The 25,816-nt window shown below is 43.5% G+C and overlaps 2 protein-coding genes across 13 annotated transcripts in view; both read left to right on the top strand.

The window, feature by feature from the left end:
- LOC125311282 (spectrin beta chain, non-erythrocytic 1-like) overlaps window positions 1-15,753 on the top strand; it is an 80,948-nt gene extending 65,195 nt beyond the window's left edge. Inside the window, 15 exon segments of the mRNA XM_048269179.1 lie at window positions 2,184-2,273; window positions 2,595-2,873; window positions 3,444-3,574; window positions 3,863-4,067; window positions 4,426-4,800; window positions 5,268-5,512; window positions 7,143-7,281; window positions 7,597-7,681; window positions 8,863-9,059; window positions 9,520-9,653; window positions 10,688-10,742; window positions 14,226-14,422; window positions 14,662-14,835; window positions 15,083-15,125; window positions 15,292-15,753. Of these exon segments, the coding sequence (XP_048125136.1) occupies window positions 2,184-2,273; window positions 2,595-2,873; window positions 3,444-3,574; window positions 3,863-4,067; window positions 4,426-4,800; window positions 5,268-5,512; window positions 7,143-7,281; window positions 7,597-7,681; window positions 8,863-9,059; window positions 9,520-9,653; window positions 10,688-10,742; window positions 14,226-14,422; window positions 14,662-14,835; window positions 15,083-15,125; window positions 15,292-15,495 (2,553 nt within the window). The 3' untranslated portion in view covers window positions 15,496-15,753.
- A 2,906-nt stretch (window positions 15,754-18,659) lies between these two features.
- The window catches only part of LOC125311386 (echinoderm microtubule-associated protein-like 6), an 80,448-nt gene continuing 73,291 nt past the window's right edge, over window positions 18,660-25,816 (top strand). For all 12 annotated transcript variants that reach the window (XR_007196472.1, XR_007196474.1, XR_007196475.1 and 9 more), the window contains exon 1: window positions 18,660-19,973. Coding sequence is in view for 8 of the 12 variants with exons in the window: in XM_048269373.1 (XP_048125330.1) it covers window positions 19,777-19,973 (197 nt within the window). In the remaining 4 variants the exon portion in view is untranslated. The remainder of the gene's footprint in view (window positions 19,974-25,816) is intronic.

Here is a 25,816-nt window from a genome sequence, read left to right on the forward strand (position 1 = left end):
TCTATCTATCTATCTATCTATCTATCTATCTATCTATCTATCTATCTATCTATCTATCTATCTATCTATCTATCTATCTATCTATCTATCTATCTATCTATCTATCTATCTATCTATCTATCTATCTATCTATCTATCTATCTATCTATCTATCTATCTATCTATCTATCTATCTAAATGACCTAGCCAACTTAACTCAGTCATAATAGATACAGTAACGTAGTTACCTTGATTTATACATGTATATTATAACATGTGTTCAGTTAAAAAACGATAGCTCTTAACTATATTGGAAGTACAGTAGCAAAGGCATACACAATGTAACAATGTGCGTGCGTGCATGTTTGCATCCTCATTTTTGGGTGGATTTTCACCTGTAAAAGCTTCATCTCATGATTATCCCAGTTTCATTCCACTTGGCTGAAATGTTGGTGCTACATTTAAAAGTACAATTACCCAGTCAGTTTATCTTTACCATGTGCAATGAAAACTAATACAAACAATTTTGACAGCCTATTTTATAGACATTGCTCAATAAAACCATGCAATAGACTACCAACATCTTTGCAAGCACAATTTCATTGCTTCATCTCTGGCATGGAAAATTAGTTTGTCTTTCAAGTTTATACAGAATATAGCCTAAATGATTCATGTATGGGCAGCCAGAAGGAAGCTCTACTGTGACTTCCACAACTGCTCTGGAAAATGTAGCTGCTGTAAAAGCTACTGCACTACATGGTCAAAAAAACTCACACATAAGTTAGCACACCTAAATGCTAAAGTTGACTAAAAAGAGGAATGAAAAAATCATCTTTTGAAAATGAATCTTAATGCCTTAATTTAAAAAATGAGGGAAATCCAGCCTTTAAAGACACCAACTTTCTTTGTGAATGAATAATGTATCGTAAATAAATAAATGTTCTTCCTTAAAATACAGGGGGCATACTGTAAGTAAACACACCCCTATGTTAAATTCCCATAGAGGCATAGTTTAAAGGCAAGTTATTTCATGAACCCAGGGTACTATACATCCTGATAAAGTCCCCTTGCCCTTTGGAATTAAAATAGCCCCACATCATCACAAACCCTTCACCATACCTAGAGATTGGCATGGTTTTATTTCAGTTAGCCTAATAGCTGGTTTGATTTGCATTGAGAGATGATCTTAGGGAAAATACCCCATGCCAATCTCTAGGTATAGTGAAGGGGTGTGTGTGTGTGTGAGGGAGTTGGGGTGTGGGCGGGGTGGGTGTGATCTGTTTCTTTTCTTGCAGGTATGTTTCTAAATGAGGTACAGCAAGATGAGGGAGAGAGAAAGAGAGTGTATGTGTGCGTGAATGCTTGTGTGTGTGAAACTGAGAACCCTGGTCTCCTCTTCCTCCCGCTGTGAGGCGGAGGTGTAGCTAAATGAAGCTGCAGGTGCTCTTATTCACAGAGTCGCTCCTCTCAGATCCCATTGATGCATCCATCTGCTCAGCCTGCCGCCTCAATCAAAGGGAAACGCTTCCTACATAAGCACAACTATCTCGGTTAGACTTTCTCCCAGTGCCAAATTAGCCTCAGACCTCTGCTAGTAGAATATGAAAACATGTCTGGAGGGTAGGAATGCATTTTGTACTGTGCATAGTTAAAGGTGCTCTAAGCGATGCTGGGTAACGTCACTTCTGTTGACATTCAAACAAAACAGAGAGCTAGTTCGCTACTTCCTCCCCCTCCCTCCCGTGCAATTGAAACTCTCCTAAACGAGCATCTCGTCTGTGATTTGCTGGAACAGTTTGTTATGTTTTCATGGGCTAGGTTTGCCCAGGTTGTTTTTGTTTCTGTTTTTGGAGCCCGGGCTGTCCACAGAGATCACGTTTTTTTACAGTGTATTTAGGACACAGGCAGCTAGCGGATGGTGAGGTGATGTTTGCTGTGAGTGACAAAAAAATGTTTAGCCTAAAAAACGTGTGGCATCGCTCAGAGCACCTTTAATCTGTCCAGATGTTGTGTATTGGCTGTTATGAGTCACTCCCTATCAGGTTCCACTGTCTGTATTAACTGCAACGTTACCTGTGTTGCGTTCAGCAGTTCTGTTTTTTTGTACTGTGCATAGTTAATCTTTCTAGATGTTGTGTATTGGCCTCCATATCAAGTTCTGCTGTGTGTATTAAGTGTAACATTGCCTGCGTTGCACTCTGCAGCTCTGGGTGGAGGAGAGAATGCCTCTGGCTACGTCCACTGATCATGGACACAACTTACAGACCGTCCAGCTACTCATCAAGAAGAACCAGGTAACAGCCCACCACCCACACTAATTAGAGTAATTATTTTAATATAACAAATATTATAAATATTTCAGGTTTGCATGAAGGATTGTTTTTTTTAATTGCCTAGAGCCCACATGCTGTCGCTTCAGGGGATTTTAGTCTTGGGCTCTGTAAAGCATCTTGAGTTATCAGATGAAGTGAATTTAGCTGAATTGATTAGATCACTTGCTAATCACCACTTCCCTAAGTTCAGACAGGGCATTATTGTACTACAGTATATGAAGCATTTTCTTTCTCTGGAGCGACTGTCCACTCACCTGACCGTTGTTTTATTCCCGCATTCAGACCCTCCAGAAGGAGATCCAGGGCCATCAACCGCGCTACGACGACATCTTCGAGCGCAGCAAGAGCATCGTGAAGGCGGACAGCCCCAACGGGGACGTGATCCGGCAGCGGCTGTCCGACCTGCGGGGCCTGTGGGCGCAGATCATCGAGGAGACGGGTAAGCGGCACGGCCGTCTGGAGGAGGCACACAAAGCCCAGCAGTACTACTTTGACGCCGCCGAGGCCGAAGCCTGGATGAGCGAGCAGGAGCTCTACATGATGTCCGAGGAGAAGGCCAAGGTGAGGAGTGTGTGTGTGTGTGTGTATAATAAATGCGTGAATGAGAGTCCAACATGCTTGGATGTAGTTTGGAATTATATGTTTAGGAAGGAAATGGTTTTGTTTATGTTTAGGAAGAAAATGGTTTTGTGTGTGTGTGTGACACGGTTAGGTATAGTAAAGGACTACAGGCTGACCACTGGCAGGATATCTGCAGACAGCAGGCAGGCTGGTGGGGGGGTGAGAGGCCAGGCACGTGGCGGCCTCTGTGTGTAGGGTCACTGGGTCCACACACAGCCATCATGGCAAACAGCCTCCATTTACACATCACTTCCTCACGCAACACTGCACTCAGAGTGCATGAATAACGAATAGCTTAGACATGGCAATGTGTGTATCTGGGTAATATGTTGTAATAGCTTAGACATGGTAATTTGTGTATCTGGGTAATATGTTGTAATAGCTTAGACATGGCAATGTGTGTATCTGATAGTTAGTTGGATAGTTAGTTGACTTTTAGAGTGTAAGCTGCACACTATTTTGTGCTTCATGGTCATTTTTATATAATGAGACTGTGTCGCTGGCCTGCAGGATGAGCAGAGTTCCGTGGCCATGCTGAAGAAGCACCAGATTGTGGAGCAGGCGGTGGAGGATTACGCCGAGACGGTGCACCAGCTCTCCCAGACCAGCAGGGCGCTGATGGGCGCTGGGCATCCGGAGAGGTGAGTTGGGGTCAGGTCGGGTCATGGACCGGTACGGGGACGCGCGCCAGGGAGGGGGAAAGCTGTCCGGCCAGTGATCTCCGCAGAATGTAGATTTCTTTCCTTAATCCTCCTGGGTTAACGTCTAATCCAGAGAGAAAGAGATAAAGAAAGAGATAAAGAAAGAGAAAGAATGAAAGAAAGATAGAACGAGAGAGAGAGAGGTCAGGTCATCCAGTTGTTTCAGCTCCTTAACATCTGGCTCTCGCGGCCATGTTGTTGTTTGTGCTTGTTTGTGCCCTCCTGCAGTGAGCGGATCAGCATGCGGCAGTCGCAGGTGGATAAGCTCTACGCCGGCCTCAAGGACCTGTCGGAGGAGCGGCGGGGCAAGCTGGACGAGAGGTCGCGGCTCTTCCAGCTCAACCGCGAGGTGGACGACTTGGAGCAGTGGATCGCCGAGCGCGAGGTGGTGGCCGGCTCGCACGAGCTGGGCCAGGACTACGAGCACGTCACAGTACGCAAAGGGTTTTTATCTCTCTAAGAAACAAACGAAACACTGCATCAGATAAAACACTTCACTGCTGTGTTAAAGCTGTTAGCAGTTTGTTACAGTAAAACGTATACCATTAGAGGTCTATTAGAGCCATTCAGTGCTGACAGTAGTCTGTCAAAATAAATGTATTACTTTTTGGTCTTTTGTACGCTGTATTTTTTAAAACATTTTTTTATTTTTTATTTTTTTATTTAGCAACCAGATATTTGTCATACAGACATCTTGTACTAAAACTTTAGCTGTTATTCCTCTGTTTTGTGTGTGTGTGTGTGTGATGTACTGTAAAGTTCTGACTTAGATACCCTGTGTCCTTCCGCAGATGCTGCAGGAGCGCTTCCGGGAGTTCGCCCGCGACACGGGCAACATCGGGCAGGAGCGCGTGGACGCCGTCAACCAGATGGCGAATGAGCTTATCAACTCGGGCCACGCAGACGCGGCCACCATTGCCGAGTGGAAGGACGGCCTGAACGAGGCCTGGGCCGACCTCCTGGAGCTGATCGACACGCGCACGCAGATCCTTGCTGCCTCCTACGAGCTGCACAAGTTCTACCATGACGCCAAGGAGGTGCTGGGACGCATCCTGGACAAACACAAGAAGCTTCCGGAAGAGCTCGGCCGCGACCAGAACACGGTTGAGACACTGCAGAGGATGCACACGACCTTCGAGCACGACATTCAGGCCCTAGGGACACAGGTACGCCACAAGACAGACAACTGGACACCTCCACCCCACCACATGCATGCAGGCTATGGAGTGTATGTAGTGTAGTTCAGAAGGACAAAGTGAATCTGTACATCCCTGAAACAAGACAGGGTGAATCCAAAATTGAAAAACGAAAACAGTCTGCACACCAAATGTTCTTCCCTCATGACTCTTTTTATCATCAATAAAAACTCTCTTGAAGGAGGTAAACTTGTATGCAGACTGCTTCAGTTCTATAAATAATGTACTGTAGCTTATCAAGGATTGTTTCCTATTCTACAAAATGACTTTATGACATTAGTGTAAAGGTAAGACAGTGCGCTAAGAAGCAACTTATAAGCCATCCTAGGAATTATACTAAGCTTTTGACTAAGAACAAGTGTAATATCTAGAAATGAACCCACTGGGAAATCCACTATGAGGATGTTATAAAAAAACATATTTGTTCCTCTCTGCAGGTGAAGCAGCTTCAGGAGGACGCGGTGCGGCTGCAGTCGGCATACGCGGGTGACAAGGCAGAGGACATCGCCCGGCGCGAGGGCGAGGTGCTGGAGGCCTGGCGCAGCCTGCTGGAGGCCAGCGAGGGCCGGCGCGTGCGTCTGCTGGACACCAGCGACAAGTTCCGCTTCTTCAGCATGGTGCGCGACCTCATGCTCTGGATGGAGGATGTCATCCGCCTCATCGACGCCCAGGAGAAGCCCAGGTGTGTGTGTGTGTGCACGCGCGCGCAGCTTCATGCTCTGCGGCAGGAGAAGCCCAGGGGTGTGTGTGTGTGTGTGTGTGTGTGTGTGTGCGCGCGTTATATTTGTGCACATAGCTTCACACTCTACCACAGGAAAAAAACAAAGCTCAGAGTAAAGCTGCGTTTGTGGGTCTGTGTGTTTCAGTGCTTGCATGTAAGCCCACAGCTCCCTGCGATGTCCTAAAAGAAGCTCACACACACTTTACACTTTCAAGCAGTGATATAGCAGACATCTGTATCAAAAGCGTCTGTATCCAAAGAGAAGCCGTATGCATATTTATTATTTCTGCTCTCCCTGGAAATGAGACCCTCCCCCTTTACCTGACATCACCATGATGACCTACTAGAGGAGTTCAAAGAGCCTAGAAGTGAAGTGATGGCCCAAACCTATAGCGAGCCAGTTAGATCTCTCGCTACGTTCAGCTGGCTGTGTGGTGTCCTGTTTGCATAAACTTAGTTCATAAACGGATAGCACCGTGCTGCCTAATTGGGTCGCTATCTCAGTCCAGCTGGATGGGTGGTGTCCTTTTTTGCTTAAGCTTTTGAATTGTTTGGCCTCCCATACAAGCGTAAAGACTCCTGTGCTCCTGTGATGTAAGGCTAGGCTAGAGAGGACCTCCTGTGGGGCTTGCCACTTGTCTCTCTCTCTCTCTGTCTGTAATTGTCCTCTCCTGTACGGCACAGAGGCGTAGTCACTGCCACTCCTTCCCAATGAGCTAATCTCAACTGTAACTGTGATAATCACCCGGGGCAACACGACCTGACCTTCAAACTCTCATCAGAGTGTCTGAGCTGAGCCAGCTTCGCCATGGAGACGCCGGGGAGACGGGGAGGGAGGGAGACAGAACTCTAGAGAGACACAGGGAGAAAATTACAGCCTGGAGACAGGAGAATGGAGATAACAGCCAGAACTGAACATTGTGTGTGGGTGGGTGTGTGGGTGGGTGTGTGTGTGTGTGTGTGTGTTTGACATGACAGAAATAGAGAGAGAGAGAGAGAGAGAGAGAGAGTGTGTGTGTTTGTGTGTGTGTGTGTGTGTGTGTGTGTGACATGACAGAAATAAAGAGAGAGAGAGAGAGAGAGTGTGTGTGTGTGTGTGTGTGTGTGTGTGTGTGTGTATGTGTGTGTGTGTGTGTTGTTGTCCGACATAAACACAGAAAGAGGGAGAGTGGGTGTGTGTGAGAGAGAGAGAGAGAGATGGAGAGAGATTTTGAAGGAGAGTGAAGGCGTAATTGCACTTTTTCATGTCTCTCTTTCGGTGTGACATGACCCTCTTGAACTGGGGACAGGTGGGCCTGCAAGTGCCATGTCTAGAGAAACGATAATGAGTCCTCCACAGACAGGCACAATAAAGAGACCTGACAGGGAAGCAACACACACACACACACACACACACACACAGGAATGATCACAGCTGAGGGACACATGGACATCCCAGTGGTGCTTCCAAATTAGTGTTCATATCAACTGGTGTCCTCAGGGATGTCTAAACTAATTTGTTGCCTCTCTCAAATGTGTCACTCGAGCAGATCAGGAAGTGATGTAATACCTTCTCAACCACATGTCGACGTCCTATCTTGTACGTTCTCAGGGATGTGTCATCCGTGGAGCTTCTGATGAACAACCACCAGGGCATCAAAGCTGAGATCGACGCCCGTAATGACAGCTTCACTACCTGCATTGAGATGGGCAAAGCCCTGCTTGCTCGCAAACACTACTCATCAGAGGAGGTCAGTGGGAATGGAGGTTTTTTAGTGTGTCCTCGAAGTGAACTTGGCCTAAAAAATAATGAAATGTTTACCTGATCTAATCTCATTTCACTTTGAAATATGTATGTATGAGTTTTTTTTGCCATGTCAAAGTGTAAGATGTTTATACATATAGATATAAAGCAATTATTGTCCATCCGTGTCTGCTCCAAACAACTTTTCAGGTGTTCTTAACAGTTAATTTCATGAAGTTATTATTATTTTTACACTGGCAATGCCCTTGAAGATCGGACACGTATTTGAAGCTAGTTCCTTGTTCCTTTGCCTTCTGCCCAGATCAAAGAAAAGTTGCTACAGCTGACGGACAAGAGGAAAGAGATGATTGACAAGTGGGAAGATAGATGGGAGTGGCTGAGACTGGGTAATTATGGGCTGGATGCTACTGCTGCCTGTACTCACCTGTTTTATTACAATTACCATTAAGTGTTGCAGAACATTAGCTAGTCCTCCTGAGGTTCACACATGATATGCAATGGCCCAATCCCAAAGGCCGGACTCACAAACTCACAGACTTTGCTGCACATTCTCGCGAAATTCGTAAGGGCTTCGGCTGTCCCAATGTTGCATTTCAAATGGCTTGAGGGTTTGACTACACACTTACTGAGCCCTTTCCGTGAGTCTGCATCAGTGCAGACTTCACCAAAGGGAATTACCCACAGTTCAAAGTGCTGTGATGTCTACCGCAGAGACCATAGGGAAATCCGAAAATTACAAAGGTAAACAACAGCACGACACACAACCAGCTTGTAAAACAAGAGTTTGAAAAAATGTGGAATCAGGCAGTTTTCTCCTGTGCCTTGGCCATGTGAAAAGTAACAAACTTAAAATGAAAATTCCCAAACCGGCAAGTATCAGCAACATCTTTGTTATGAAACGTCACCAAGGTAACATGTGATCTCGTGAAGTGTTGTCTCAATCCCATTTATACCTATTTGAGCCTGTGTGGCCTCACACACTCACTCACTTAGCACCTGAGATCAATTAAGTCTGTGAGTCTTTAGTCTTTAGATTGGCCCTATATCTATTACAGTATACAGGTCATCAGTTCATCATAATACCCATCGTGTGTGTGGAGAGTGAGATCTATGAATCCCATGACAAGCCACATAATGGTGTATGTGTGTGTGTGTGAGTGTGAGGTGTCATGGTCATCTAGGTTTCCTGTGAGTATGTTTGTCTGTGTGCGTATATGTTGAGGAGGATGTGCATTCTATGTGCACATACATTTATGTTTGTAAGTCACAGTTATGTTTGTGGTCTGATTGTTAATGTCTAGCGTTGATTAATGAAGTTCCCACTCTGGATATGTACTTCATATTTTTTGTAGTCGTGCGTGTGTGTGTGTGTGGGGGGGATGAACACATAGTTGGGGTAGTTTTCAGAATGCTGGACTGCATTCCTTTATCTTGCTGCCAGCCTGAGTCAGTGTCTGGTGCTAACTGAGTGTCTTTCTGTTTTTGTCTTTGTGTGTGTGTGTGTGTGTGTGTGTGTGTGTGTGTGTGTGTGTGTTGTGCTCCGTCCTCTGCTCCTGTCCTACCCCAGTGCTGGAGGTGCATCAGTTCTCTCGTGACGCGGGGGTGGCGGAGGCCTGGCTGTACGGTCAGGAGCCGTACCTGTCCAGCCGCGAGATGGGCCAAAGTGTGGACGAGGTCGAGAAGCTCATCAAGCGCCACGAGGCCTTCGAGAAGTCCGCCGCCACCTGGGAGGAGCGCTTCGCCGCCCTCGAGAGATTGACCACGGTGAGTGAGCATGCATCGCCACTAGAGGGTGCTCCTGTCTCCTTTCAAAGCACACTGCATAGAACAGGAGTGCAACTGTCTAAAAACGGAAAGAGAACCAGCCGTACTAAGCTGAGAGTTCAGAAAAGTCGCTTTTGAAATCTGTGTGAAGACTCAGAGGATGAATGTGCAGTCTGTAGCCTAGTCAGCCCAATTAGGGTTGCTTTTTATATTTCTAAGTGCAAAACGTCTCTTTAATGAGTAATTGCATGTACAAATGCAATCTACACATTGGCATGGTAACATTTGGCCACCTGGGAGAACTAAATCAGGATTAAATTCGGTATTAAATTAAAAAATGGTTGTGGGTACAGGCATAATTTATTTTCATCTGGTCATCACTTTCTCTCCCTGTGTGTTTCTGTTTGTGTGTGTGCGCGTGCGTGCGTGCGTGCGTGTGTGTGTGCGTGTTGAACATCAGATGGAGTTATTGGAAGTGAGAAGACAGCAAGAGGAAGAAGAGAGGAAAAGGCAGCCTCCACCTGTAGAGGTCCAGCCAGTAGAGGCAGAAGCAGCAGCAGCAGCAGCAGCAGCAGCAGCATCCCCCCAGCAGAAGTAAGCTTACACTCACAGTACACACACACACACGCACACACACACACATACACGCATATGGGTCAATGACGTGACATTGCGCATCGTCAGGTGGTGCAACCAGGTAAAATACTAATTTAAACCAAGACATAGTAGATTAAACTGAACAAATTGTTAAAAAATGCATTGTACCTAATTATTCTATCAAACAATATAGTTTTTTAATGTGTAAAGTAGCCTATTTATTCACATTTTAATAAAGTATTAAAATGTGAATAAATAAACTACTCAATAAAGTATTCATAAGTTACCAAGGTCAACTAGAAAAATAATATGCTAAGCACTGTAGACACTCCACTCTCATGTACTGTATACTTACTGTACCAGAAAAAAAAAAAAAGAAAGAAGTGTGGGGTTTTTTTTTTTAAACTTTTGGTTGTGCCATCTGACATTTTTGGGGTGATGAAATTGCAAATACAGTCTAAAAATGTATTAAAAACCCTTGTAAATGTTGCACAGCCATTAAGACTTGTTAAGGGCAATTCCATGCAAAACTGTCACATCCGTAACGCCAACACAATGCCACGGTATTTAGTTGGAGTTATGGACGTGACAGTTTTGCATGGAATTGCCCTTAAACACAGTCTTCTAACTTGAGAACTACCAGTTGTCAGGATCAACATTTTTCTATATAAAATCATTAAAAGTTTGAAAAGTAAAAAAATACAAAGGGCTGAAGGACCTCATGGACAGGCAAACAATATATTGTTAGTGTCTAAAATTCTTTGTTATGGGGGCGCTGTGGCGCAGCAGGCTACAGCCTGTACCATATACGGGTCCGAGTGCCCACGGGGACCCAGGTTCGAATCCGACCTGCGGTCATTTCCCGATCCCACCCCATCTCTCTCTCCCACTTACTTCCTGTCCCACTCTCCACTGTCCTGTCAAATAAAGGCAAAAAACCCCAAAAATATATACTTAAAAAAAAAAAAAACTTTGTTATGAATGGTAGTATTGCTCCCCCTGACTCTGTGTGTGTGTGTGTTTTTCCACAGGGAGGGTGAGCCGGCATCTCAGAACGGGCTGCTGACGGAGCAGGACTCTCCCCGGGTTAGTTACCGTTCCCAAGCCTACCAAAGCTACAGCCGACGAAGCGCCGGCGAGCGCAGCGGCCGAGCTGGACCATGACCCCTGACCCCTGACCTTAGCCCCAAATACCCTCCAAACCCTACCACCAACTCCGTAAAGCCTCTCTGTCCCTCTGAGATCAGAGAGTTGTGATTGAGTTGGGTTTGCAGTCCCACCCAACAATTGGCCCTCTCAGATCCTCCCTCTCACCTTTAGCCCCCATGCCCTTCCGTGTGTCTTATCCAAGCCCTGTCGCCTATTGGTCTTGTTTTATGTTGACTTACTTTTACATGTGGAACATTAGCTTTATTTGAAACTTGAAATTATTTTACTAGGGTTTTAGGTTTAAAATAATAATGTGTCACAATAGTGTGAATTCCCTTCAATCTCTAATGGTGCAGAGAAATCTACTTCCTTCTACACACTCTAATTGAGGGTTTCAGTCCTATTCTACCAATTTGTGCCTTATATGTATGAACAGGGCACTCACCATTGACTAAACACTGATTTGTAGTTGATTTGTATCTGCAAATCAATTTGTTTCTGGTTGAAAATAATTTGAAATCATAGTACAGATGGTAGTGAGGGAGTGCATCGGAAATAGAACCAGGACTGTACAGTAGGTATAGGAAAGGAATGGTAGTTTCTTCAGCCTTCTTCATCTGCTATGGGAGAATGAGAATCAGCTTGCCAGCAGGATCTGTGTGTGTGTGTGTGTGTGTGTGTGTGTGTGTTGTGTGTGTGTGTGTGTGTGTGTGTGTGTGTTTTAATGTGTTGTATATGTATGTCTACTGTATGGATTTCCATCTTAATTCAAGTTATTCTTTGTACTATTTTCTTTTGCTATAAAGCCTTCTCTTTACTCCTTGGTTTTCTCTGTTGCTTCTCCATGTGATCTCACATACTGTATGTCTCTTATTCCTCTCTCTGAACCTGTTTCCCTGGCTTTTTCTGAAGAAGTCCATTTCATTCCAAGAGACTAGTGGTGTCCTTAGATTGGGAAGGATTTAGTTAGTATATAACATTCCTTTAAACACCCGATCCTTCAATCCATGTTGGTTGTCTGTGTCCTTCTAGACTGTTTATTTGTTGCTGTCCAGTATTTCACATAATAGATTTGTTTTTTTGTTACCCAACAGCGTTATTGCATTTTACCCTCAGTACGTTTTACTGTCCTTATGACTGCATCTGTGTGTGTGTGTGTGTGTGTGTGTGTGTGTGTGTGTGTGTGTGTGTGTGTGTGTGTGTGTGTGTGTGTGTGTGTGTGTGTGTGTGTGTGTGTGTGTATATGACAGAGAGAGTGTGTCTGTGTATGCATGGCCATTAGGGATGCACATTGTTAATGCTAATCGAGTCCTTGTCTGTCTCTAGTGTACTAGTGTACTCCATGTCTTATTGTCTCCCATACAGTATCTGATACATTGTCCTTCCCATTCCTCCTATGTTGCTTGTTTGGCCGTCATTGAAATCCTATTAGTATCACCACCACCACTACCATCCTCATTCCCACTAACCCCCTGCCCAATAAACGGATGTCAGATCAATCACCCTCCATGTTTGTCTTCATGTCATTGTCTTTGTGTTGCCTGTGGGTGTAGCTTTGTGTTTGTTTGTTTGTTTTTAACATCATCATTGTTGTGTTTTTGTTTACAGAATATACCATTTTGCATGTCACCATGTGCATGCTGTCCGTATTTAAGTTTAGCCCTTTTTTTGTTAGTGCTGTAGCTACAGTATGATCCATGTTTCAGTCCTCTTGCATTTTAATCATGGGTTAATGTTCTGCTTCCTTATGACACATGTCTAGGAGCATTTAGGGCATGCATGTAGAAACACTGTAAATGTTGAAATCGTTAAGCGTGCGTGTGTATGTTGGTGTGTGTGTGTATCTGTGTGGGACTGCACATGGGTGTGTAAGTGCGCATCTGTGTTTGTGTGTGTGTATCTGCGTGCGTGTGCGTGAGTGTGTCTGTACAGTATGAGTGCACATGGGTGTGTAAGCGCACATCTGTGTTTGTGTGTGTGTATCTGCGTGCGTGTGTGTGAGTGTCTGTGTGAGTGCACATTGGGGTGTGTGTGTGAGTATGTAAGTAGAGTCACCTCAGCATAGGCTAAAATAATATTTTATGATGAGTACAAATTTATTTATAGTCAGGACAAATGAAGTAGCTGTCAGGACATAGTTCAGTTATCTGACCAGTTCTAGGTAAAAGCCCCCAGGATTGGTCCAGCTTCTTACAGCCTCTCAATAAGAGCATCCAGGATTGGTCCAGTCCAGAAGACCTCAGTAATGGGGTAATAAACTGCCAGACTGCAGTGGGTGTGTGGTGTTGACCTTTAACAGGCAAATCAAGTCCTCACAATGACCTCAAGCAATTTCAGAAATTGTTTGCTGATTTGTACTCATTTTTATATCTATTTATCTGTTTGTGTGTTTGTTTTGTGTGTGTTTTTCTGCTTTCCTCTCGTGAACAGTCTTTTCTGTTTTGTTCTATGTGGAAGCTGTGGTGTGCAATCTAACGGCCCTAACTTGTGATTCTGCATGTCAAGTGTGCTCCTTCCTTCCTCCGCACCGCTACGCTCTGCTCCGCTCTGCTCCGCTCTTCACAGCTCATCCAATCAGCCTCTCTAATTCAAAGCAGGATCGGCTCTGTAATCTCTTAATGTTAATGGGTCTGGAGCCCGCTTCCCTTTCCCCTGACCAGACTCGGCTGTAGATGACCTCTCTGTAGAGACAGGGCCAGGGATTTAGTGTCCAGTGACTCAGGTTGTCTGCTGACCAGAGTCGTGGACAGGTCTGTGGTGATGAGTCAGAGCCAGAAGGCCTCTCTTTTTCCTTAAGACAGGAAGAGACGCAGACAGAGAGACAGAAGGGAAGTGTGAGTCATCAGATAGGGTTATATCTTTGATGTGTCGCAGAGATGGCTCGGAATAATGTGTGTGTGTGTGTTTCCTGCAATTTGTTACGTATTTAATCAGAATGACAGGGCATTATATGGTAATGAATGAGAGCCTATAGAGAGAGGGGAGAGGTCGAGAGAAACACAGGTAATATGCTGACTTACAGCATTACAGAGAGTGAGTCAGACAAGCAAGACTTTGCAGATGAGTGAGGTGACTTTCTACAGACCAGAGACATTCTCTTGATGTGAAGCTGGGTTGTAATTGTTAAATTGAGAACAGTTGGAGGCTTGTGTACTAGCATCTCGTAAGAAACCGTAACATTTCTAACTTTTATAAGTGCTGGTGATATTTATGATGCAGTATCCTTCATCTTAAGCTAGAGAGTAGGTGTTCCCATTTACATCTTCTTGTACGGTGGACATTTATAAAAGTTCTGGATGTTTCTACACAGCCTCTGATCCTCTTGTGCATGTAACTGGCCACGTGTGCTTTGCTTGCATGTTGCGTTTGATCCTTCTCTAAGATCTTATGCCTCTAAAGCTGTCTCTGCTTCTGACGCAGGAGGCTGCGGGAGGAAGTGATGTCGTTAATGGAGTGGTGGAGCCCAGTCCGGGCCCGTCCCCCACGGCAAGCCGGAAGGCCAAACCCAGCCAGGCGGCCACTCTGCCGGCCAAGCCCCAGGAGACGGCCACCCAGATGGAGGGCTTCCTGCACCGCAAGCATGAGTGGGAGGGCCACAACAAGAAAGCCTCAAACAGGTACACACACACACACACACACACACAGAGGCAGGGGTACACCCCACACATACTGTAGACTCACACATGCACAATAGTTCATGCAAAATAGTTCATAACATAGACATGGACATGAAAATACATCTAACAGCTTACAGACTCTACACAAATACACCTCTACTTGTATTCAATTGCTGTTGGGAACCTTTCTGGCCTGCTGCTGTGTGTTACGTGCTCACATGTTGATTTGTGCGTTTAAGGTCCTGGCACAACGTGTACTGTGTGATAAACAATCAGGAGATGGGCTTCTATAAGGACAGCAGGAGCGCCAGCCAGGGCATCCCTTACCACAGCGAGATGCCTATCCGCCTGAGGGATGCTACGTGCGAGGTGGCTGTGGACTACAAGAAAAAGAAACACGTCTTCAAACTCAAGTAGGGGACACACACAGCTACTTTAAAAAGGGCACTAAATCATTTTTGCTCTGAGGGAAAAAATCCTCATGACGTTCAAAATCACTATCAACAAAATATCTCAAATTAAAGAAATTATAATTGTGAAGTATTAGTGGTGTTAGCATGTATTGTAGTTTTTGCATTAAGACCTTGTTTTAGTATCCTTCATGTTTGTAATTCACTAACCCTTACAGTACATGTGTCTCCTTGTCTTGTGCTTTTACAGAATTTGTGATGGGAACGAGTATCTCTTCCAAGCCAAAGATGATGTAAGTCCATGTTTAATCTAAAAGTCACTAATGTGTAAAATTTACTGTGTGAGTCCCCTGGAATAGGTACAGCTATATGGTCATGTCTAACCTCCATGTTTGACAACATTTGTGTGGAATGTATGGTTTTGTCTAACCTCCATGTTTGACCATCCCCTTCCCTCAGGAGGAGATGAATTCCTGGATCCAGGCGATCTCTACCGCCACACCCTCGGACCGCTCCGAGGTAGCCCCCAGCAGCCACAGCACCCCTGCGTCCAGCCGCGCTCACACCCTGCCCGCCACCGTCAACCCCGTCGCAGAGTCCAGCCCCGGCAAGCGCGAGAAGGACAAGGAGAAGCGCTTCAGTCTCTTCAGCAAGAAGAAGTAGAAATGTTTGAGAAGCTTCCTGACGACGACGGCAGCCATTTTGTTCTCCTCTTCCTCCTCCTCCTCCTCCTCCTCCTCGTTTTCTGAAATGAGAGAAGAAGAAAAAAAAACCATACAAACAAAAACAAAAAATGATATTGCGAGACTCCAGCATGCAAGCTCAGAGCCAAAACTCCACACTCGGTGCCTAATGACCCTCGGGCGGGGTCGGAGGTCAACTTTGGCGTTCTTTTGTAATAAGGAAAAAAAGAAAGAATATGGGGGGATGCTTTGGGCAGCTTCCATCGCGAAATCATTCCGAGAAAGTCCCATGAGAGACATGTTATGTTGTTAGGGTTACTTTGTCCTTGTTATTTTTTTCCTACTTTTCATCATGTCTTGCTTTTGACTTTTGTTTTTGTTCTTACCCTTTTTCTTGCTCTTTTTCTCTTTCTATTTTGTAATTGTATGCAATTTATAGGGTCTACCCTCAGTTTTGTGAGGCTTCTGTTTTTTTCCGCTGGTGAGAAGCAAGGCGTTGGTGCTTTGGAATCAAGCCACATGATGTTGAATCGCTTACTTTCTGTTAAATTTAATTAACTAATCAATACTCCAGCCATAAGCTTCAAGAATCTATGTCTACAGAACATAATAAACTTAGTATAAAACACATACATTTGAATGCAAAGCCACAATAATACCTAATATTAATAACATATGCTGGGAATCTTAAGAGTTAAAAGATAACCAGCCAGGTTGGATATTGATTAATGACTAGTTATACAAAACAACATGTTCTAAGCTCCATTGTTTTATTTTTTTTTTTTTTCATTTTGTTGTTGAGTTGCATTATAATGTATGGATAAAATTTATTTAGAGAAGAAGTATGAACATAGATGTATTATAAACCCATTAAAGGTGTTGTTGTTCAGTGGATACATTTGAAAGTCCGGCCTTTACCTGACGAGTTAAACGTGACTGAAACCTGGCTGCTTGCTTGTTGACTATAGCACTGCGTGTTTTCATTTTGCTATTTCTGGCTATTTGATAAATAGTGTGCATTTCTGTCACTGTAACTATTGTAATGAAAGATTTCCATCATCTTGCACAACAATCAACAATGCCATGAAGCCAGGTGCCCCCTCTGGGGGGCCTCAGTAGAACATGACACATCCACCTGGCCCCTAAAATGGAGGAGATCTGCACCTGTAGCCTTTTACCCTCTGTTAAATATGTGCAAAGTCATTAAAATGCTTTTAAAATGATCGAGTTTGTGTCTTACTGTTACTGATACTATGTTTTTTTTTTGTTTTTTTGTTGTTGTTGTGGTTTGACAGATCTGCTTTTTTTCCCTACTGTGGGCATGCTAGGTGAGGCTGGTCATGCGTGTCCTAACTCTGACAGCTATCTTCAATGCCCCTTCAGGTTATTATTTACGGTCACGTTTGTTTCCAGGTTAAATACCTGGAAGAAAACTGTTTGATGATTTTGATTGTGGATGAAAACGGTACCCGTCACTGCCAATGCAACACCATTGCCTAATTGTCAAACCTGAGAAGAACACAATTTTCCTTAAATGCTAGAAATGCCACCAATACTTTGACCTTCACTGATATGGTAATAGATTCAATCAGTTAACTAGCTAATGGTGCCAGTCCAGTTTTCAGTCTATTACATTTTTGCATATAGCTGGTAATAGATTGGTAACTACAATTACTTTGGCTTCATACCATTGTAATTGTGTTCATACCATTGTAATCATGCGTAATTGCCAATATAGTCATTATCCAGACCGTGGCATCTCTGGAGAAGTGCTGGAATTAGTGTCTCTAAACCCTCTGTCAGGAATACAAAACAGAATTCTATAATATTTACATGAATATACAATTGTATGTGCAGCTTACTGTATATCAAAGCACATTTGAATATTTAGTCATGTAAGATCTCAAACTGGAGCATCTCGTGCACTGCGGAGGACCAGACTCTGTTAAGCACCTACCTTGCCCTCCACAGAGTAAAGTAGTCATAAGATTTTTTACTGATGCATTTTTGTTACTTTAGCAGTTATACTTTCTGCTTAACACTAGATTCATGATCTGAACAGACATATGCAGAACATAATGGTATAAGGTTCAAACCAAATACACTATTATCAAAATAGTGCACAAGTGTGCTGATTCATTTTCTGTTCATTTAAATAATGAATAGCACTTAGAAAGTCCTGTGTAGCAGACATAATATCACACATCACATGTTATGTAGTGCAATTATGTAAGAAACATAATTACTGAACAATTATATAATACTGTGCACATTAACTTCAGTGATTTTGAGTCACTCGGGTAGTCATGATGGAAGATGAATATGTTCTCACATCTGTTGAGTTTCCTTCTCTCATAAATGGGCAGGTGCAGACACTGCCAAGGATGTTCAGGGCTGGCTCCACGCCTGATGTGATGAGAATGTTTCATGTAGTTTGCTCAGGAATATTATATTGTCCGATCTGAATGCCAAAAACTACAAGACCCGAGAGGACATTCAACTGAGATTTGCCGGAATGAAACTGGGAGGTGATTTGTGCACAAAATTAAAACAAATACAAATGCAGGCTTTTGTGTGGTCTTGTACAAAGGAACAGAATTAAACCACAAAAAGTGAAAGAAAAACTATTTCTAGAATTGATATTATCAGCAGGATTCAGATCATGAAGAAGAATGGATAGGTATGGGCATAAGTATTTCTCTTCCACACAGTTTGATATCTCTTCAGTCATTTGTAATCATTGTGACATTCTGTAAAACATACTTGACGATTCTAGATTGGACACAATGGCCTCTCACAAAGACTCACATTCATCAAAAATCCTCCTAAGAAGACTCAACTTCCTGTGTTTCTCAATATGTTTCAAAACCACACCACACCAAAACAATCACCTTTGAATTAAAATTTTAGATCATGAAAGGTTACACTATTCTGTTTTGCATAGTTGCCCAGCTGTTTTCCTATTCACCACACGGCTGTCTCGTTTCCCAATTTCAGCACCGCGGACAGCGACAGAGCACGGCCCACTGGTTCTTGTAGTCTTTAAATACGCGATTTGAACATTGCGGGATCAAAATGATGCGAAATCCTCAGTTGCCCATGAATCTTTGCAGCAGGCCGATTTCCATTGCAGTCAGAGGCGGCGCTCACAGCGTCGTGGTAACAAGTATCACCTAGGAACCAAAGAGGTAATTCTTGAAATAATATGAGAAACGCATAGATTTTTGTCGCACGAGGCTAATAGGAGCCATGCCTGGGTCTACCGAACCTAAACCTCGAACCCTGTTTCGGTAAATGTATGTTGTTGCTGTTGTCACTAGCAATTTGAACATGCTGCATTCTACGAGAACTCCGTATCCTGGAATCTGTTTTTCATCCGTTTGAGATGCGGACTAAGAAACAGAGATGCGTTGACAGCAGTTACATCTGGAAGATTTTCAATTGTTTGCATCTGGACGGAAGTTAGCAACAAGAAGACTTATATTTGGGGCGGTGTCGTAGCAGGGACCGCGACTGACAACAAGAGCGAGGTGGTCCTACGACCGACAGAGTGCACTTTGCGGGATTGATTGAACGCGCAAAATCTCATATCATCGCAACCTTAAGACTCTTGGATTTCCCCAAATCAGATTTCTGAATGGTTGTCGTACGGTCTGTTGTTTTTCGAGCGTGAAACATTTTTTTAAATAATTTTGTTCAATTATGTGTAGTTTTTTTCTGTAAAAACTGCAGAAACTATGGCTGATGGTACGACGGAGGATTAGTGCTGGGGATTATATTTAGCAGTGGTGGAATCCTCTCCGACTAGTGTTCATTTGTTTATTCTGCACCATTGGGCTACATGCTTCTCCATTAATATACATTTCTTGTACGGTTTAAAATGTAAATAGCCCTGTGTTTAGACGCCTTTTAAATGCTCTTACAGTATGTGGATGCCTAAAATGGTTGGTCTGTGTTTACCGTGTCAAAAGTTATTCAGCATGAAATCTTCTGGTGTAACGAACGAACGTAGCCCTATCTCGCAGTGTAAAGGATATTAAAACATACATGACTTTCGAAATGTTTCGACACAGTCCAGCAAATCCTGATGTGCACATCAGATGGATGAGCGACTAACCCTGTGGCAGCATAACCAACACTGAGAGGACCGCCTGTGTCACTGATTTTGTGTGAGCAAATCACGGGCAGCGTTGATGTTCTTAAAAACAGTGACAACTACGAACTTATAAGAAACATCATCCATAAGAAGTTGTTAAATATCATGGCCGATCGGACTGCACCTCGTTGCCAACTGAGATTAGAATGGATTTACGGGTACAGAGGGCATCAATGCCGCAACAACCTGTATTACACCGCAGGCAAAGAAGTGGTGTACTTCGTAGCTGGGGTCGGCGTCGTGTACAACACCAGAGAGCACACGCAGAAGTTCTTTCTAGGGCATAATGACGATATTATCAGGTAAGTCCCTTGTTAACCGTAAACATGTATGTGTATCAGTTTAAACACACACACACACAGTCATATGTTTTTAATAGCAGCGATATATGAACATAACACCTAAACAGTACACTATGTAGAGACAGACTAGGCTACTACTTGAATGAGTGAAATTTCTAGATTTAAGAAATTTTCCTCCAATTTTCACTTTTCCTCCAATTAGATCATCATCAACCCTAGCAAATGCCTTTATAAACTGCTTTAATCAGATATTATTTAATCTTAGATAATCTAAATTAATCTCATCAACAATTTGACGTTTGGATTTGCCTGGCTGTCACGCCCTTTACACTACTGTCAGGAATCAGGATATAAACGGTAGACTTGCCCACACCCTGACTGTCCGTTTTCGGTGTTCGGCATAAAACTCTTACTAAAACACTGGGTAACTAAATGCATAAAGGACTGTACCTATGATGATGAAACTGATAAAAAGCAGGGCTAGACATTGTAGGAGCAAGGAAGGACATTTTCTCTCGCTGACTATTGCTGCAACGGAGGTTGATAAATCTCTCTCTCTCCACCCACCCCCACACACCTGTAGGTTATAAATCGATATTTAATGCACACCATTTTCAGGTGGATGGATCTCATAAATTGTCCAATATTATCTAGACAAGCAGGGTAAAATACATCAACTCAAGACAGAAGCCTTCTTCTCAGATCCAGGACTTGTTGCTTCAGATACAGTCTTTCTAGAAATATATGGCCTATAACCCTGTTAAACTGTGTTCTGTTGTGTAATCTAACACTTATAATTTAGTCTGTAGTTAGGTTATCTCAAATCAAGCCAAGCATCCTCAGTCAATAGTAACACCTATCCACGAACGCGGTTGTCATGTCATAGGACTCTGGTTTGTTTTCTGCGCCCATCAACCATTGTTAGACAATTGTGAACCGTTTTAGTGTCACGATATTATGTGGGCCTGTTATCTGATCAGCATAGCATGGTATTTTGTTTTGAAATATGCTATTTAAATATGTAAAATACACTGTCATTGTTTAAGATCTGCAGATTTATTTTGTCATTGCTACAACTGCTATAGGCTACTGTAGGACACCATCTGCCTTCCCTGGGGGAGAAATATTCTACTTTTTACAATCAATAGTTAATGTTCCCAAATCTCATATTACTGATAAACTATTACAAATCTTATATTATTATGCCATTATAAATCGAATTCCTTATTCACAAGCAAGCTGGTCACATGGGAGTCATGACTGCTAAATTCAATACAACAGAGACCGTTTATTGTAGTGCCGCACTTGTGGTGTAACTGCGGTTGTTGGCGGTTGCTACTCGGGCCTGCCTGTGCTTGTCCTTTTGTGTGTAATCAGTGGCCTTAAAATCTTTCAGGTTGCGCCCTGTCAGGTTGCGCGGCTGCGCCGCTCTTTTCAAACCATCACCCTTCATCAGCGTTCCTGGCGCTGCCCCTGGCACCGACCAAACCATGGGAGCCGAAAGCCTCCTATCTAATCGGGACCAGTGAAATACTGTAGCACCGCTGTTGGCGTGCGCCCACTGACGCTTTATTGCCTCACGTTTCTCTTTTTCTCCTCTCAGGGTACAAATGCACAGCAAAATAATAACTGTAAACATGTTTGCCTCAAAGATACTGACAGGAATATGTAATCCAGCTAATGATTGCTCTTTGCTGATGGTCTTTTGCTGTGAAGTCCGTGGTTATGTTGTGTGTCCTGAGAGGTTGTCAGTAAAAGTGAATGCTTATCCCTCAGCTGAGAGGAAAACTGGTGCACGACAGCTGATGCATTGAAATTACTATTGGGAAAGCCAAAGCACTCTTCCATTAACACTAATACCTTCAATAAAACCAGAAGGGGAAGAGCAGAGGAGTTTAGAGGTGTAGAGCATTGGGGCCTTGGGCTCACTCAAGTGTAATGAGCAAAGGCTCAAGAGGAGGAGTGTTTTGATGTATTTCACAGTGGATACTCTTTGCAGTCTGACAGATTGCATACAAAATACCCCATGTGGGGTACCGTAGGTTGAGGAAGACCACTTGTCAGTCTCATCTCAATGTGTGGGATGTGCTCAGGTGTCTTTAATTATTGCATTTTCGTAACGTGTGGGAATAGTACCGGTGGCTTTGTAAACCTGTTACCTCTGTGTGTGTGTGTATCTCTCTCTCTCTCTCTCTCTCTCTCTTTGTGTGTGTGGTAGAAAGGATGGGAGCAGTAGTTCTCAGTAGGCCAATCACGTTGCATCTTGAAGAGGCTTGATGTGGGCCAGGTGCTCAGTGTGTGTGTGTGTGTGTGTGTGTGTATGTGGGCACGCGTTTGCCTGCGTAGTTGTGCATACAAGCACCAGCGTCTCACAAGGTCATGTTCCTTCCCAATTTAGAGCCATTGTAATTACTCCTTTTCATGTATGGGTGCTCACTCGTCTGCTCCGGATAATTGAAGTCTCCTGTCCTCGTGCTGTGACTGTCTGAAACAGGGTTTTTTTTTTAAACTTATTTTTCCAAGAGGACCCACTCGAGTCCTCAGGGCTCATTCACAGTCTGCCAGCCATAATTGGGTTGCTGGTTTTTGTGTCTCATGTTACCACCTGGCTTTGCTGTGAACCAATCAGCGGGGATTAGGATTGTTGTAGGGCATTAGGAGTAGGTCTTTTAGATTGCTGACATTTAAAAAAAAACAAAAAAAAAACAGTGACTTTTACATGCCCTTAAAATGTCCCCGGCACCCTTCAGTTAAGCTAAAAATACCTGATTATGAAAAGAAATGTTCAAGTGTCATTACTATGCAATGTTTAATTAGTCAAGAGTGGCTCTGTGGCAGCTACGGTATATGTCATATGATGATGTGAGAGACCCCTTTGCCTTTTATGGTGTTGGTAGGTGATTTCAAGTGGAGTGCTACAAAATCTCGAGGTGTGCTCAAAATCTTGTCAGGCTGCTCACATCTGAAATAATGGATGCACTTCACTTCCACAGGATGCTTGTTTCCATGTTTAATTTTTAAACTGTCAGTCAAGTTTAGACTGCAATTAGATACAGAATACCAGCTTACAGTACACGTGCAATGTTGTGCCTCACATTCAGCCGTCTGTCTCACTGAGCTTGGGAACAGCCAGTTTTGATAGCAATGGTGATTTTCATGTTTTTGAAAAAGGGAACAGAGACATAGCATTTGAGGGATTACCATACACAATTATCTGAGGTAACAGAAGCATGGTATTCAGGAATGTAGTGGAGGCTAAATGCAATTAAACACAGTTTATCCACCTCTGAGATTTCCGAAATGGAGATTATCCACCTCTTATTAGAGTTTATCCACCTCTCATCCACTGGTACTGTTATAAACATTGGACAATAATCTCCACCATCATGTTCTGAATGCCTTTTTAAAAATCTGATACTGCATAGCACAGTCCACCATGATTACAGAATTCATAGTTTACCCACCTTATTTTACCACTACACTTCTGATGGTATTGAAAGGATTATCATATATAATCATGTGTGTAGTATTTGATGGATGTTAATATTTGGTGTATTTGTGTGATGCTTCAAAGCTGAATGAATGAATGAATGAATGAATCAGACCACTATTTTAAAGATATTTGCCAAGCAAATGTTAGGGGGGCATTTGCAGACTTGACCCAGCATCTCTCCCCTATGTGCGCCCAGTGAGTACAGTAACTAATCAACTCAGATCTGATGGAACGGTTCAAAGATTACCTTATTTCACACAGCAATCTCACAGCAAGCATGCGATAAATGCATTGCAAGGCAGATTTCTATCTCTCTCCCTTTACAATACTAAATATGGCATGTCTCTAAAGTAGTACAGACGGCCATACTGTGAGGTGAGTGATTAGACCCATATCTCTGCTGGCCTGGTTGCTCTGTCCGCCTGGCACCTTTTCCCCAAAGCTTCCTTTGTTCCTGTTCTGTCCTTGCGCACCCGTCCCTCAGTATTTGTCCTGCATTGGTTGCCCCACTTCCTGCAGTGCTAGAGGGTAGATCCTGGTTCCGGATGCATCCGTCAGTGGAAAGGATTTGTGCATTTGGGGGGGCACTTGAAGGACAGTGAAATGTTCTTCAAGAAGAAAAGGGTCAAGAGTAGTTTAGATTATTTCAAACTATGTTTGCTGTTTGTTCACACTTCCCAAATTTACGTAATCCATGCAGCTGCCTCTTTGCCCACTGAGGAAATCTAGCTCATCTCTAACTTTTCTGAGAAGTGATGCTCTTCTGCCTGTGTTTGTTAATTGGCTTGGCACGTCGCATCGAGTTATCTGCGACAGCAGAGTTCAGTCTGTAGGGGATCGAGTTCAGAGAGAGAACGTTTCACCAAAAAACCCCTCACTTTCTGTGTGAGGCAAGACTCCAGTGCATAAGTTAGTGAGTGAGTGAGTGAGACAGAGAGAGAGAAGATAAAGTGAGGGCCCGTTGTGTTTATGTGTGTGTGTGTGTGTATGTGTGTTTGTCAGAGAGTGTGTGAGAGAGTGTGTGTGTGTGTTTGTCAGAGAAAGTTAGAGAGAGAAAGAGATAGAGAGTGTGTTTGTGTGAAGGGAGATGTGTCAGGGTGTTTTTTTGCCCGTCCATATTAATCAGGGCTAATGACTGAATCAGAGGCAGGCTTCACTGGCTCTCAGCTGGGGCCATTAGCACCAGGGACAGCTCTAAGTGCTCAGGATTTCATGGATCTGAGAAGGACGGACGAAGCCGTGACCTTTCACAGAGCTCCTCTCACAGACAAAAAAAGTACATAGTGCACAGTGCAAGGGCAGGGAGAGAGGTCACTTGTGGTTTTTGCATTCGCAAGCCCATTGCATTTGCTTTTTTTCCAGTCCAACCTAAATATAGCTTGGAGCTGTATTTAACAGAGTTGAAGTAGACTATGGCAGCTCTGTTTGATCAGCAACTTTCGTGCCCAGCCATATGCTAAATCATTCCTGTCAGACTGCCTCAGACAGCCGATTGGATGATAAACAAGGAGGCCTTGTTCAGCATGTATTTAAAGTAATGCACAGTATGCAGTCAGCAACACCCATGCTAACCTGCTAATAATGAGACCAACTAGTCTTCGATCAACCACACGGTGAATTCTTGTCAGAGGGTTTATTGAAGGTTGATATCCTCAGTGACAGGTAGCTGCTGTGTTACATTATAGGCAAATGCAGCTATACTGACCATGGCAACCTTTAACCAAAACACTACTCACAGCTGAATGGTTGCTAACAGTTACTGATGCCCTTAGCAGCATGTGATAACATAACAAAAGTATGTTGAACTGATTTCTGAGGGAGGTTCATTAAATGCTGAAAACCTTCTTTAGAGAAAGGAAATGTATGATGAAATTCAACACAGTTCAGACTTGTTCATGGAAAAATATATTACTTTTATAGACAATGATGAAAAAAGTGTATTTCATCTTACAGTTCTTGGAATGACATGTGCAAATATGTGGTAGTATCAAAGCAGTAAATTGATATTGAATAGCAGGGACAATGGAGGAAGGAGGCTTACAGAAGTAGATTTGTCAGTGTCATGTGTTCCAGTGGGTGTGAATTCTGGAGGTAGCAGATAGTTATACCTTGCCAACTGTTTTGGGCAGTAGTAGACGTAGTATAAGACAGAAGCCTGCATCTCACTGCCATAACGCAAAACAATATAGATGTCTTTTTGTTTAAGATTTGACGTGACTCTGGGATCTTTATCCTACTCTACAATCTTTAAAGAAAACACTGTATTGCTTGTCCCTCTCGTTTTATCTCCTGCTGGTAGACCCAGGATTGTAAATTACATTTGCATCCTACTGCCCAACTTAAAACGTGT

The sequence above is a fragment of the Alosa alosa genome, chromosome 18 (assembly GCF_017589495.1).
Source record: "Alosa alosa isolate M-15738 ecotype Scorff River chromosome 18, AALO_Geno_1.1, whole genome shotgun sequence".
NCBI classification, from domain to species: Eukaryota; Metazoa; Chordata; class Actinopteri; order Clupeiformes; family Clupeidae; genus Alosa; species Alosa alosa.